The 13012-nt window shown below is 35.6% G+C and overlaps 1 protein-coding gene across 1 annotated transcript; it reads right to left on the reverse strand.

The window, feature by feature from the left end:
* Positions 1-1076: 1076 nt before the first annotated feature.
* On the reverse strand, positions 1077-11912 carry LOC113229841 (probable E3 SUMO-protein ligase RNF212). The gene is made up of 8 exons (XM_026463524.1): positions 11807-11912; positions 11667-11731; positions 11465-11584; positions 9274-9403; positions 8553-8662; positions 4849-4854; positions 2359-2433; positions 1077-1391 (listed from the first exon to the last, which is right to left on the reverse strand). Exons 1-8 carry the CDS (start codon positions 11910-11912, stop codon positions 1299-1301), a joined length of 705 nt encoding a protein of 234 aa, XP_026319309.1. The 3' UTR covers positions 1077-1298.
* Positions 11913-13012: the final 1100 nt, after the last annotated feature.

The raw sequence follows: 13012 nt of genomic DNA on the forward strand, positions 1-13012 counted from the left end.
GAACGATAAAATACAATAAGTAAGCAAAATTATATGCCAATTTAAAATACAGTTGATTTTCTTTCAATATAAATTAAATCAAGAGAAAATTATGGCTACAAAATCTATTTTTTTAAATACTCCAGCAATGCTCTAGCCAAATCTTGACACCTTTGACGACTCTACACCGTGTATCTATTATTTATTAAAAACAAACTATGAAAAGAACATTATTCAAATTAAAACGTTCCAGTTAATCCAATCAGTCGGCGATTAGCATTTATTTTCCAGCCAGTGTGATGAAGAAAATCAAATTATTTACGTAATTTGATCTCTATAGTTAATTTAAAAAAAAATCAGTTTTATTTTCTATGTATGTCCTATTTGAAATTCATATTATTCCTATTGGCTTTGAGTTGTTAGTTCTATTATTATAGGAAGTTATAACATAACCAAAGATTGTTGTTCTATAATCAGATAAAAGGAATGTGCACCCACAAATTATGTATAGTCGATGCTCTAAGATACCCAGATCCCCTAACCGACTATTTGGTTCTGAGTAACTTTTAACCTGTGAGCCGTGAAATTCGTTTTGATACGCCTTCCTTATTTTTAACCGACTTGAAAGAAAAAAGGAGATTGTCAATTTGACTGTATTTTTTTGTATGTATGTTACGCTATAACTCTGCATTTGTGAACCAATTTTGATAATTCTTTTTTGTTGGAATGAAGGTACGTCAGTTGAAGGAAATATTCCACCTGTAAGGGTAGCAAACTTGGGGATGAATCCGGGTTGGCGCACTTTCCGGTAACCGATTTTAATAAAACTTGGCAAATTTATGTAATTCCACGAAATTTTGAGGTCCAATTACTTTTGCATAGTTATATATTACACTTATTTCCGTCATTAGTGAATGACGTTTTCAGAAACTTTTTAAACCAAGTTGGCCTTTAATTACATTACATAATTACAAATTTCAAACAAAAAGCTGGAAGTCCTGTACACTTTTCTGTTAAGAAGGCTCTCTTAACCAAAAGGTCGGCTAGAGGTTAGATATCTTAGGGCATCAACTGAACGTAGTTTTTAGATATGACAACAAACTCATTTACTATGCCTTCACTGTTCAATTGTAAGAGAAATATTGTATTATACGATGTAATGAAAATTTATATTAGCACTTATTATTCAACAGAGAAACAAGTGCATCTTGTATAAGAAAAATATGACACACAATCCTGTAAGATAACTGAAGGCAATAAATCCACAATTCGCAATTGCACAAAAAACATCGCAGGCGTTGCATACTTCCATGATACCGTTAGAGATTCTTTAAAAAGTTGGTGTACCCTGCCGAGTCCGGCGTGGGCGGCGTAAACACAGTCGAAGATATCTTGTTGGACGTATTGGACCTCTGCGAACAATGGACCGGTGTACGGAAATTTATTGACGTGACAATTGACTGCTGAGATATTGTATGTTTGTATTATGGGAATTTTCATACAAGTTTCTGAGGTTGTGTCAATGAAATCCAGGATAAGTTACAACGACCGACAATTTGCTGTTTCAAAGTTACGACTACTCCGGTTTTTTTTGTAGGAGTCATTGAAAGAGGCTGTGATTGAAATCCACTCTGTTTTTAGCAACTGTAGAGCTCGTTGTGAAAGAGTTCGTCCAGGGAAGTGCTGCCACCTTACCGATTTCTGCCGCCAAGCAGTAATGTTAGCATGACTGCGTTCCGGTTTGGAAGGGTAAGGGTGCTGGTGGGTGCTGGTGAAATTACAGGTCCACGGCACTTGTCAACTTGTCTCAGGGTGACAGGCGCAGTGTCAGTGCTCCTCAGATCTTTGCAATTTAAAGCTTAGCGTGACATTGCAACTGTTATGGACAGGCGTGTCCCTTACCATCAGGCACACGACTCGTTCGTCCCGTCACTTGAGATTATAAAAAAAATCCTCAAAATCCAAGTGACGGGACGAACAAGTTGTGATCCTGGTGGAGAACGACACGCCTGTCCATAGCAGTTTCAGTACCGCTCAGAGATTTAAATCGCAAAAATCTGAAGAGCACTGCTACCGCGCCTGTCACCCCGAGACATAAGTCGACAAGTCCCATGTGCCTGTAATTTCACCAGCAGCCCTTACCCTTCAAAACCGGAACGCATTAATGCTCACATCTATACAATCATCGGGAAATAAGTAACGTGACAGTACTTCCCTGGAAAAGTTTTTTCCAAGGAGCTCTTCTGCTTCTACTGTTTTCTAGAAGCGGTAATGAATGGTCAATTTATATGGATAATCCATTTTTGAAGGCACAGCAATGGTTTAGTCTGATATACAAACGTACCCCAGGAAATAAGGAAAAAAAACAAACTCGCTCACCTGACTATGTGCACTGAAGCTGCCTGAGCGTTGTTTACTAATACGCGCCGGGGTTACCAGGTTCGAATGATACGGCTGCTGTCGAACGATAGCAAATTATTCAAAGATAACATTGAACTTTACTTAAGAAAAGAAGGCATGCATGTATCAAGATTCGGCCCACATAAGATCGCTAATAGGAACAACCAGACCTGTTGATAGAGGCCAAGACAAAATTCTTATTTTCCCTTGTACGTAGCTCTATGCAGTAACGAGTAGAAAATTACTTTATCTATAAGTCAATGTTATCTAGTCATGTTTTGTGCTATTCGAGCTGAAATAATTATAAACTTAACACATAATTAATCTATTTGCCAAGTTTGACTGAAATCGATTATTGGAAATTGGGTGAAATCCAATAAACCGGATTATCCCCTAATTTGCCACCATTCGAGGTGGCATATTTAAAAATGGGACTCCCTGTTAGGTACCCCATTTCCAGAAAAAAGAATCATCAAAATCTATTCACAAATCTCGGTTACTCCGAGAACGCGTAATATAAACCCAAAAAAGAAAAAATACAGTCGCATTGAAAACCTCCTCCTTTTTTGAAATCGGTTAAAAAGACAAACTATTTTGGACATAGTTCGTTGCAGCAAACCTATAGTGATATACTAAAGTGATCTCTACATACGAGGGAGTTTGACAGCTTGCTGGTTTAGCTGTAGAAAATTCTTTCTATTTGCTTAGATCTATCATTCATAAAAATTCTTACTTTAGAGGCAATAGTAAATACACATCTACACTTTTCTTCCGATAAGTTTGTGGACAAGCTTTAACTTTAAGATTCTGCAAAGACAATGCTGTAGAGTCAGTAGGTGAAAAATCTTATAACACCTAATATTTTCCTCATACAATAAGTCACGTCATAATAAAAAAATTGACATTGATTTTTGCAAACAATTTGATAACCCTTTTTTCATATCGATGTATTGAACTTAAATTAAACCTACTTAAATTATACTTCCACATCGAGCGGCTAGGGAGTGGAATTCCCTGCCTGCGGACTTGTTCTCCGAACCCTACAACTTGGACCTTTTCAAGGCGAGAGTAAACAGGCATTATTTAGGTGTGCATGCTAAATTCAAATTCAAAATTCAAATTCAAAATAATCTTTATTTCATAGGTAAGCATTATTACACTTGAAATCGTCACAATATTAAACTCTACCGCTCATTCGTAAGGCAGATACCCTGAGAAGAATGAGCAAGAAACTCTAGGGGTTGCTCTTTGTAAATAACATTTACAATATTTTTTTTTTATTTGAAACATCAGAGATCGAGACTACCTCCATGAGCTAAACGGGTTACTACCACGGATTTTTGTCATCCAAGTACGCAGAAGTTGTATAATAACCTTTAGTATAAAGTTTTTGTTTCACTATAGTTTTAAACCTCGTGAAAGGCAAATTTTGTATATCAACCGGAATCTTGTTATAGAAGCGTATACATTGCCCCTTAAATGATTTTTTGACTTTGTGAAGACGACTATCAAGAAAAGCTAGTTTATTTCTATTCCTTGTATTAATGTTATGTCTGTCACTATTTTTCATAAATAAATTACTATTCCTTTTAACATAAATTACATTCTCATAAATGTACTGTGAGGCTAGTGTAAGAATGTTAATTTCCTTAAACTTATCTCTCAAAGATACTTTGGGGCCCAGATTGTAAATTGCCCTAACTGCACGTTTCTGCAGGACAAAGATTCTGTTGATATCGGCGGCATTACCCCAAAGCAAAATGCCGTATGTCATTAGACTGTGAAAGTAGCTGAAGTAAACCAATCTAGCGGTTTCGACGTCTGAAAGTTTCCTTATTTTTTTAATCGCGTACACTGCAGAGCCGAGCCGTTTTGATAACTTACTTATATGGGGACCCCATTGCAATTTAGCATCCATTGCAGCTACATCTTCGACCTCATCGTCACTTGCAATCAGGTGAGATGGGTCAAACGCGCACTTATTTTTTAAATAAAAAATAATAATAAAATTAAATTAAATTTGACAAACCAATCATCGTTGTCATGTTATGTTATGTAGCGATAACATTAAAGTCGTACGGGATCATCGGGACATCCCGTTATCGTATGAGGCAAAGTATACTTTTAATAATAACTTAATTTTATTATTTCCATAATTCCTGGTAACACAGATTGTATAGAAGTTGATAGTAACAATATAAATATAGTTTCACCATGCGCGGTCAAACATTAGGCACACAAACAAATTCGAACCTACTGTCTAATTACCGATGGTCGGAAAAAAGTGTTATAGATACATGTATAGATATACTACAAGAAGCGACCTAGAGTTGTTAAACCCACCAAATTTTAATAAATTACTGTTTAGAATTCCGGATTTCCGAGAGAAAGAAACTCATGTCTTTATTCCTTCTGTAATATATATATATATGTATTTATATTTTTTTAATAAAAATTATCTACATGTACATGTGTCTATGTATTGTGGAACATCTTTTTCCGACCATTGGTTTATGTATACGTGGTAATTACTAATATGAACTAAAATAAAATCAAGTACACTGAGCTTAGTACAATATGTTTTTTTTAAATGACATTGGTCTGCATATATGGATCTCATACATTAGTCCGATTTAGAATTAAATATACCTTCTTTAGTTACTCGTCTGACGTCCGATATTTAGAGCCTATTCACACTACTTATTTTAGACGCCGCAGACGCGTGTAGTCGCGCGTATAACGCACACACTCAACATAGCCCCGCACTAGGGAAACCCTGTATCGCGGGTGCCATGGACACACGCATAGACAACCACAAATTACACCCAAACTCACGAGAGAAATAAATGTAAATACAAATATTTCTCCCGGCCCGGGAATCGAACTTGAGACGTCTAATTTTAGGATTTTTATTTTAATTTAGTTTTGGAAATGAAACGACTAGATGAAATTCTAACAATAAACTCCAGTGGAGTATATAAGCTTCTTGCTTGCGATGCTTCTTGCTGCGCGCGTTTTAATCAATTCACTACAGCGCGTCTGCGGTATACGCGCAGATGACGCGTAAATGCGCGTTCGTGAAACGCCTATCGTCGGCGCACATAAAATACACCACGTGTATAGGCTCTTAAACGAATTTTGAAACCAGCTGACAACATTTAATTTCGTGGAGAAACACTCTAGGACACAAGTCTATGAAATTGGTAGCAAGCGTTTTCTAGTTTCTGTCCAACTTTTATTAAAGGTTGGTTCAAGTTTTTCTACAGTTGCATCTGGTGGCATGTGGTACAAGTTTGCAGTAGTTTGTTAGTAGATGTCCATTCGCTCTGACAATAATGATACCCAGGTTTTATAGCAGAGAATAAAAAGAAACATAAAATATTCCACGCCTTTGCTCTACGTATTCGGAGAGACATAAGTAGATATAATATTACAAATCTACTAGTGAATTATTAATAAGTTGATGTAACGGCGGACCAAATTTTTAAAAATATTTTCATTATACATTTTTCTTTATTTACACAGGGATAGTAGGACTGATGGTAACACCCGCTTAAAATGTTTCAAACGCTTAAAATACATCACTAGTGAATCAAAAAATCATAATTACTGTTCCATCACATTTATTATCACCTTCTATGAAATGATGTAAAATAATCGGCCATTTCCTCATGCTCCTACTGGGTGGTCCTCCTGGTAGGAGCACGAGGACTAGTATGTCCTTATGCTCCTACTGGTAGGACCAAAAGGATAAATATGTCCTCATGCTCCTGCTTATGTATTCTCACCTATATTTACATGTAATTGATATTGTAGTACTCGTTGTTTAATTACAATTAGCGAATTAAAAAAATACGAGTACTTTCAGACATAGAAACTGCGAGGCTGATTTCCTTTAGTTACTTCCATAGTTTATGACATAAAACATCATGTTTTTCATGGTTTTTCTATAATAGAAAACATTATTTTCACCTACTTAGATAATTAAAAAATGATCAATGCCATCTATTGGTATGACCGAAGTATTTCTTAATGACATTCCATATTCAAAAACTGCAAATTTCCTTTTTATAAGTGCACATTTGACCTCCATCCCACGTGACGGACAGTGACGAAGAGGTCGACGATGGAGAATGAACATCTTATTATATTTTATTTTTTTATGCCTGGGTATTCAATCTCGCCTTGAAAATGCCCAAGTTATAAATTTAAAATTCAAAAATCCCACAGAGTGTATGATCTTCAAACAGCTAAGCAGATGTATATCAAACATAGCATCCCGATTAAACCAAACTTCAATAAAAAAACCGCTACAGTTTGTCAGTTTGGGAGCTATGACGCCACATACAAATACACAAGACAAGGACTTCTAACTTATAATTCCTCTCTTTTTGCGTCGGGAACTAAAAAGTATGTTCTATATTCAATAAAAGACTGTGAAACGTTATTAACTGCGCCGTCCACATCGCTGTGAAAGTTTGCAAGCTCGAGTCCGATTCTTCGCACGATACATTTTATTAATTACTGGACACCAACTCCGAGATTTTGCAGTAGTCTACAATCTTTGATGTTTTTGACAGAGTTACATAAGTCGGTTTTGGATGTGCTAACAATTTGAGGAGATATTCTTTTTAACCGATTTCAACAAAGAATGAAGTTCTCAATTCAACTGCATTTTTACCCGACTGCGGAAGGGTTATGTTTTTCAAGTGTATGTATGACCATTTCTTTTTCACGCTGCATAGCTTGATGGATTTTGACATAATGAGGTGTCGTTAGATTCGTCGTGATTGTGGGAGTGTCATAGGCTATAAAAATAATGAGGGGGGAAATACATTTTTTTATCTTTCCAGCAAATTTTTTGTTTTTTTTTAATTATTTAATTTGTTTTTGTATGTATGTTACGCGGTTACTCCGACTTTGTGAACCGGTTTTGATGATTGTATATTTATTGGAAAGGGGGTGTCATACATTTTAGAGGATACATCCGGTTTATTGAATTTCGTCCCTTTTCCGTTAACCAATTCCAATAAAACTTGGAAAATAGATGTAATAATGATTAATACAAAGATCGAAATTAGAAAAAATTCCTTCGTTCCGGCCGGATTCGAAACGACGTCTTCTAGCAAACTAATTCAGCGTCTGGCACGGTTTGCTAGCAAACGTCGGTTCTAATCCGGCCGGATCGAAGGAATTTTTTCTTGAGTGTTCGATCTTTGTATTAATAATTATAACAAACTAGTGGAGTAATTTCCCAAAAAATAATTGAATATCAATTTAATACAAATTTAAATAGATGTAATTAAAATGAAAATAAAATGTTATGGTGACCTAGAGTTGATCTGATGATGGAAATGGCAGACAGATAAGAGGAATTCCTCAACAGCATAAAGCTACCTTGTGTTTGGGGTCATATGATTCGTTTTGACGAGGACTTCCTTATGCGTTGCAGTTATCGTTGAGGAGACTACGGTAACAACGCAACGATAGCGGATAAGATTAATAAAACATTTGAAGTCGGTTTTTTTCGTAATAAAGTTATAATACCAAAATATTTCATAGAATAATATTTTGCATAATAAACCAGCTTTAATATCTACTTGACACACAGAAAAAACTGCAGGCTGTGAGCCGTTTCAAGTGTTTAATTCAAATAATGAAGTTTTTATTGTCATAATAGGTCTATGACTACATGCACATCATTTGGTAGTTTTTTTATGTTTTATATTTTTTATGTGTTATATTTCAAGTAGTGAGACGAACAAGTCGTACCCCTGGTGGTAAACGACACGTCTGCCCATCACAGTTGCAATTCCACTCAGAGCTTTAAATCGCAAAGATCTAAGGGGCACTGCCACAGTGTCCCTTAGATCAGAACAGTAACAGTAACAAAACAGTAATGCTCACAGTACTACTTGACGTCAGAATTATATAAGGTGGCAGTAAAAAAAAACTTAACGTGCAAACTGTTACTTATTATTGTTATTTATTATTACTTCCCTGGATGGACACAAGAAGCTTTACTGCTGCTAGAATAGTTCCATGACAATAAAAACTTATCAGATCTCAGCCAACAAAATTTTTTCTGTATCTATTATTACTTTTATTTTCTAAGCCTAATTTTACTTATGTACACTGTATCTTCGCTAAATATTGCATAGTCAAGGACTTACACTGTAAGGTGTGCTTTTAGCGATTCTCTTGTACGACGGCGTTGTTTGCATGAAACTCGGGGAGATGTGCTCATTCGGAGATATTGGCACGTTGAAGGGCGATTGTTGTTCTTGGGAAAAAGTTTCTGTTATATATTTCTTATATTTTACGTTTACGGAATGTACCCGTAAATGTACCAAAGAGTCCATTAAAAGATTGGGATGAAGGGTCCATGATACTTAGCACCTTTAGCCTCGGATATGAATAACTTATTCACATGAACATATTATCTGCAGGTAATTGGTAAAGAACATTAAGATTGGTTACACGTGGCGTCTTTTAGCAGCGATGCAAACGCGAGGATTTATAGGCGATTGCATCGAAGCAATCGCGAGGATTTATAGGCGATTGCATCGATGCAATCGCGCGTTTGTATCGATGCAGTCACGCGCTTAAAATCGCGCGCGTGTGTAGGTAGACGAGTTGCGACTGCATCGTTACTGCATCGCGTTTGTATCGATGCAAGAGTCGCCATGAATAACCAACCGCTCTAAAGCGTGAAACACACAGGGTGCGGGTACGGGTCGGGCACGAGTCGGTTCGGGACCGCGACGGGTCTAATCCCGGGATGGCCGCACGCGCCCGCGCTCGGTGTATTGTAGTCCATTTCTGTTGTAACGGTAGATTTGCATCAAAATTATGTCGTTGTTCTAAGCACAAGAATTCCGAGTAGTTACTCACTGGATTGGTTAGCCAACTGCGCTTGTAAGGTCTTTATATTCTTTTGCTGTTCCTTCAACTGATAATGCTGCTTTTGGCACAGCTCCGTCACTCTCTTCAGCTCTATTCGAGCCGCGTAGAACTTTTTAGTCTGTCACATATTAAATTCTTAAAAAGTGTAACAACTTGGCGAATTGGATTGGAACAAAAAGAAAGCCTATCTGGGTCGATTCACTGGATGCAGACCAGTTGATTGCCTCAGGTATCAATAGAGCAACATCGTGGAAGTGGATTTGCGCGAAAATAATTATTGGCGATAAACTGCAAAGGACCGAAGATAGTGGAGTAACCTTATTTCGGAGTTTAACACATATTTTGGGTTGCTAAGCCTGCAGAATGCATTAGTCTTGCATTAAAATTGAACAAAATCCGGACTTTATTTAAAATAATAAGAGATTTCCATATTACATTCTTGCTTTGTAAACAATAGGACGATCGGTAACTTTCATTCGATAACTGTGTTCTGAAAAACTTTTGTAGCATTTGCCGGTCGAGAAGTTCGAGTAAATGTACGGGTGTGACGTCATTTTGGTTCCGTTTCGAATACGACAGTTTGACGTTCGATTCGGGTGTTGTGAATAAAAATGAAAAGAAATCGGTAGACAACTGAGTTATCGTAAGATTCTGAGTCGACCCCCTGGTCAATGTAGAAAGACTAACTTTTCTATTATTGTCTCGGGTTTGGGTATTTGTGATACCGTCGTTGTTTCCGATTACCATAATACAAGTGCTTTAGCTACTTTGGGATCAGACCACAGTATGTGATACGTCAGACTGCTGAGAACAGTTTTCCTCCAAGGCCCAAGTCTACCAAGTTGCCCTAATATGGATTGAGGACTTCACTTGAGGACGTCTTTCAAAATGTTGTACATACCCTCTATTTAAGGTTTTATCATGATTCACACATACACATACACATGTACATGATTCAAAAAAGCCCACCGGTATGAAACCTAGGAACTTTTGGCTAGGAGTGCTGCGATCGCCAACCTTTTCCTATTTCCAACAGCAAGACAAGTATTCAAATAATTTGTTAAATAAGTAGGTATAAGTTGCTAAGAAATCTACGAAGACGTTGTATTGTGGAAAAAAAATCGTATAAAAAACATTGGACAATTTTCGTTGAAAATCATGAGATTTGTCCGTTTCGTTAAGAAACGGTTTCGTTACGAAGAAATTGGCACAGAATCAACCTAGACTAGCTTTAGATCGTGTTTACATAACTGTAACTTTTTTATAAAAAGAAACCGAATTCAAAAGTTCCTGGAATTACACCTATTTAGGCGAAACCAGATTCATCTTTTCTTCAAATTTAAATGGGACCAATACTGAGGTACCCTCTTTCGAACAAAAAATAATTATTAAAATCGGCTTACAAAAACTAGAGTTCTCGCGTAACATGTATATAAAAAAAATACAGGCAAATTGAAAAACCTCCTCCTTTTTTAAGTATATTATTTTTTTAAATAGCGTCCTTACAGTATTGTTCTCCTAAATATACTGATATTATGTATGGTATGTAACAGGATGTAGATTTACGGATTTACTGCGAAACCACTAAACACTTAAGATGTAAGAAAATCTACATATCGCTGCTTCAGTAAAACAGTCAGATCTTTTACACTGACTGAAACTGAAAACGTGCTGCATTTTTAACCGACCCCAAAAAAGGAGGAGATATTCTCCGAAATTTGCAAACCGATTTCGACGATTCTTTTTTTTGTTCCACCATCACTACTACCACTACTGATAGTAATTCTATTCAGATTTGAAGAAAATATTCCACATCTAAAGGTGGCAAATTAAGGTACGAATCCGGTTCACTCACTTTCTGTGAACCGAATTTCACAATGAGGTCGGTTTTTTTGGAAAAGCTTAATAATTCGTATTCTTATTATAAATAGACACCGCGCTTTCCATTGGTCAAAATAATCACGTGATAATTGGACCGCAATACTATTCGTCTGTTTGCGTGCCGGATATACCTGTTTTTTGAAACCATCTTCCTACTGAATAAGGTTTTTGGGATAGACCGCTATTCGGTTGTAATTTTCCACAACATTTATTAAAAAATATGGATGCGTAAATGAAAATATACAAAATCGTATCCTTTGTTACACAAAAAATGTATTTTAAGTTATATTTATCTTACCGATTGCAGTAAATAAGAAAGCAATCTCCGTCTATGCTGCCTTTGAAATTGCAAAACTTCACAAGATTTCTTTATAATTTCCTCTGGTTCCGTAAAATAATCTTGTATTTCTGAATTCATCTATAAATATTTATTTTTATTAGATACGACGATACAATATAAAAAACAATTATAATTCATAAAAATCCAAAAAATCCCATACGTCTGGAACTAGCTTCATTATCGAACATGGTGCACGACAAACCAAACAAGTACTTTCCTTGACACCTGGAATGGAAAAATTAAATATCCTCCAGTTCACAATTTTATAAACAACCAACTTTACCAAAATTCAACACATACCATTGTCCAAGCAATTGTTGCAAAACATATGACCACATGACGTCAAATGTAAAGTTATGCCAGGTTCTAACTGCGCGAAACACTTATTACAGTGAATCCAATCCATTGTTTGTCATTAATAACAGTAATCTTCATCGTCTAATTAGCTTTTAACGCTAAATAATATTAGATATCATTTTTTATTTAATTTCCAAACAAAATAGCCATCCCGCTATTTTATATTTTTTTAATTAGGTATTTAACAAGGCCCACTTCTAAAAAGATTAGCAAACGAGGTATTTTATAGAGATAAGAATTCATTTTTATTTTATAAATAATTTATTTATCACGCAATCAGACTTTACAAATAAGTACAACTTAAAAGGAAATATTTTCTACTTTAATCTAAACATTTTTACCTTCGAAATGTTTATGATCTCATATTGTACATAATATTATCTATCCTATACGCCTACAGCTAAATATTATGTTTGTTATTTATATATTTTTGACCTGATCCGTATTTGCTTTTTCCAAGATTATATTTTTTCCCTTGCAACGGATTACCGCTATCTCATCATTGTAATTAAAAAATGAAAGTGTGATAACTCATACCAAACATAAAAAAGTGATGTCAATTTAAATCACCACTGTCTGTACGTTTTCTTAAAAAAAATTAAATGGCGGGTTTTTGTTGTTACAAAATTTGTACTAATTCATCTTTTAGTTTAAGTAGGGTACCCTTTCTCTCTTATGTATATGCTATCTTTATGAGCGACAGACTCTAATAGCCAAAACTAAATAAATAAATCTGGTTTCATTCCGCCTGCTCAAAAAAAGTCCTTGGCTCTCTACACAGATGGAAAATAAAATTGAAACCTGCTTTTCATATTTGCGCTTTTAAATTCGAGCATTTCGAACATTTGAATTTCGAGCGTGACGTTTAACCGAAATGTTTGACTACACAAGTCGACCAAAACGTTTAAAATACTAGATTGTTTAAAAATAAAACTAACACCCAAGACTGGCGGCGGTTGTTTTATAAGCAACTTCCGATTGTTTTTCTCCTATAGGAACGATAAGTATTATATATAAATATACATATATTGTATTGTTGCTCAGGAATATTTGCATAAAATTACGCTTAATATTGCTTCCATAAAGTTTTTGTACAATAACTTGAACGTTTATTCATTTTATTACAAAAATAGTACATAAACATACCTC

The sequence above is a fragment of the Hyposmocoma kahamanoa genome, unplaced genomic scaffold (genome assembly GCF_003589595.1).
Source record: "Hyposmocoma kahamanoa isolate Upper Pololo Valley unplaced genomic scaffold, ASM358959v1 62, whole genome shotgun sequence".
NCBI lineage: Eukaryota > Metazoa > Arthropoda > Insecta > Lepidoptera > Cosmopterigidae > Hyposmocoma > Hyposmocoma kahamanoa.

Coding starts and splice junctions, on each gene's coding strand:
- LOC113229841 (XM_026463524.1), bottom strand. CDS start 11,912: ATGGATTGGATTCACTGTAATAAGTGTTTCGCGCAGTTAGAACCTGGC. Junction 9,404..11,464: donor TTTCTTATTTACTGCAATCG/GTAAGATAAATA, acceptor AATATGTGACAG/ACTAAAAAGTTCTACGCGGC. Junction 8,663..9,273: donor GCAGTTGGCTAACCAATCCA/GTGAGTAACTAC, acceptor CTTTTTCCCAAG/AACAACAATCGCCCTTCAAC.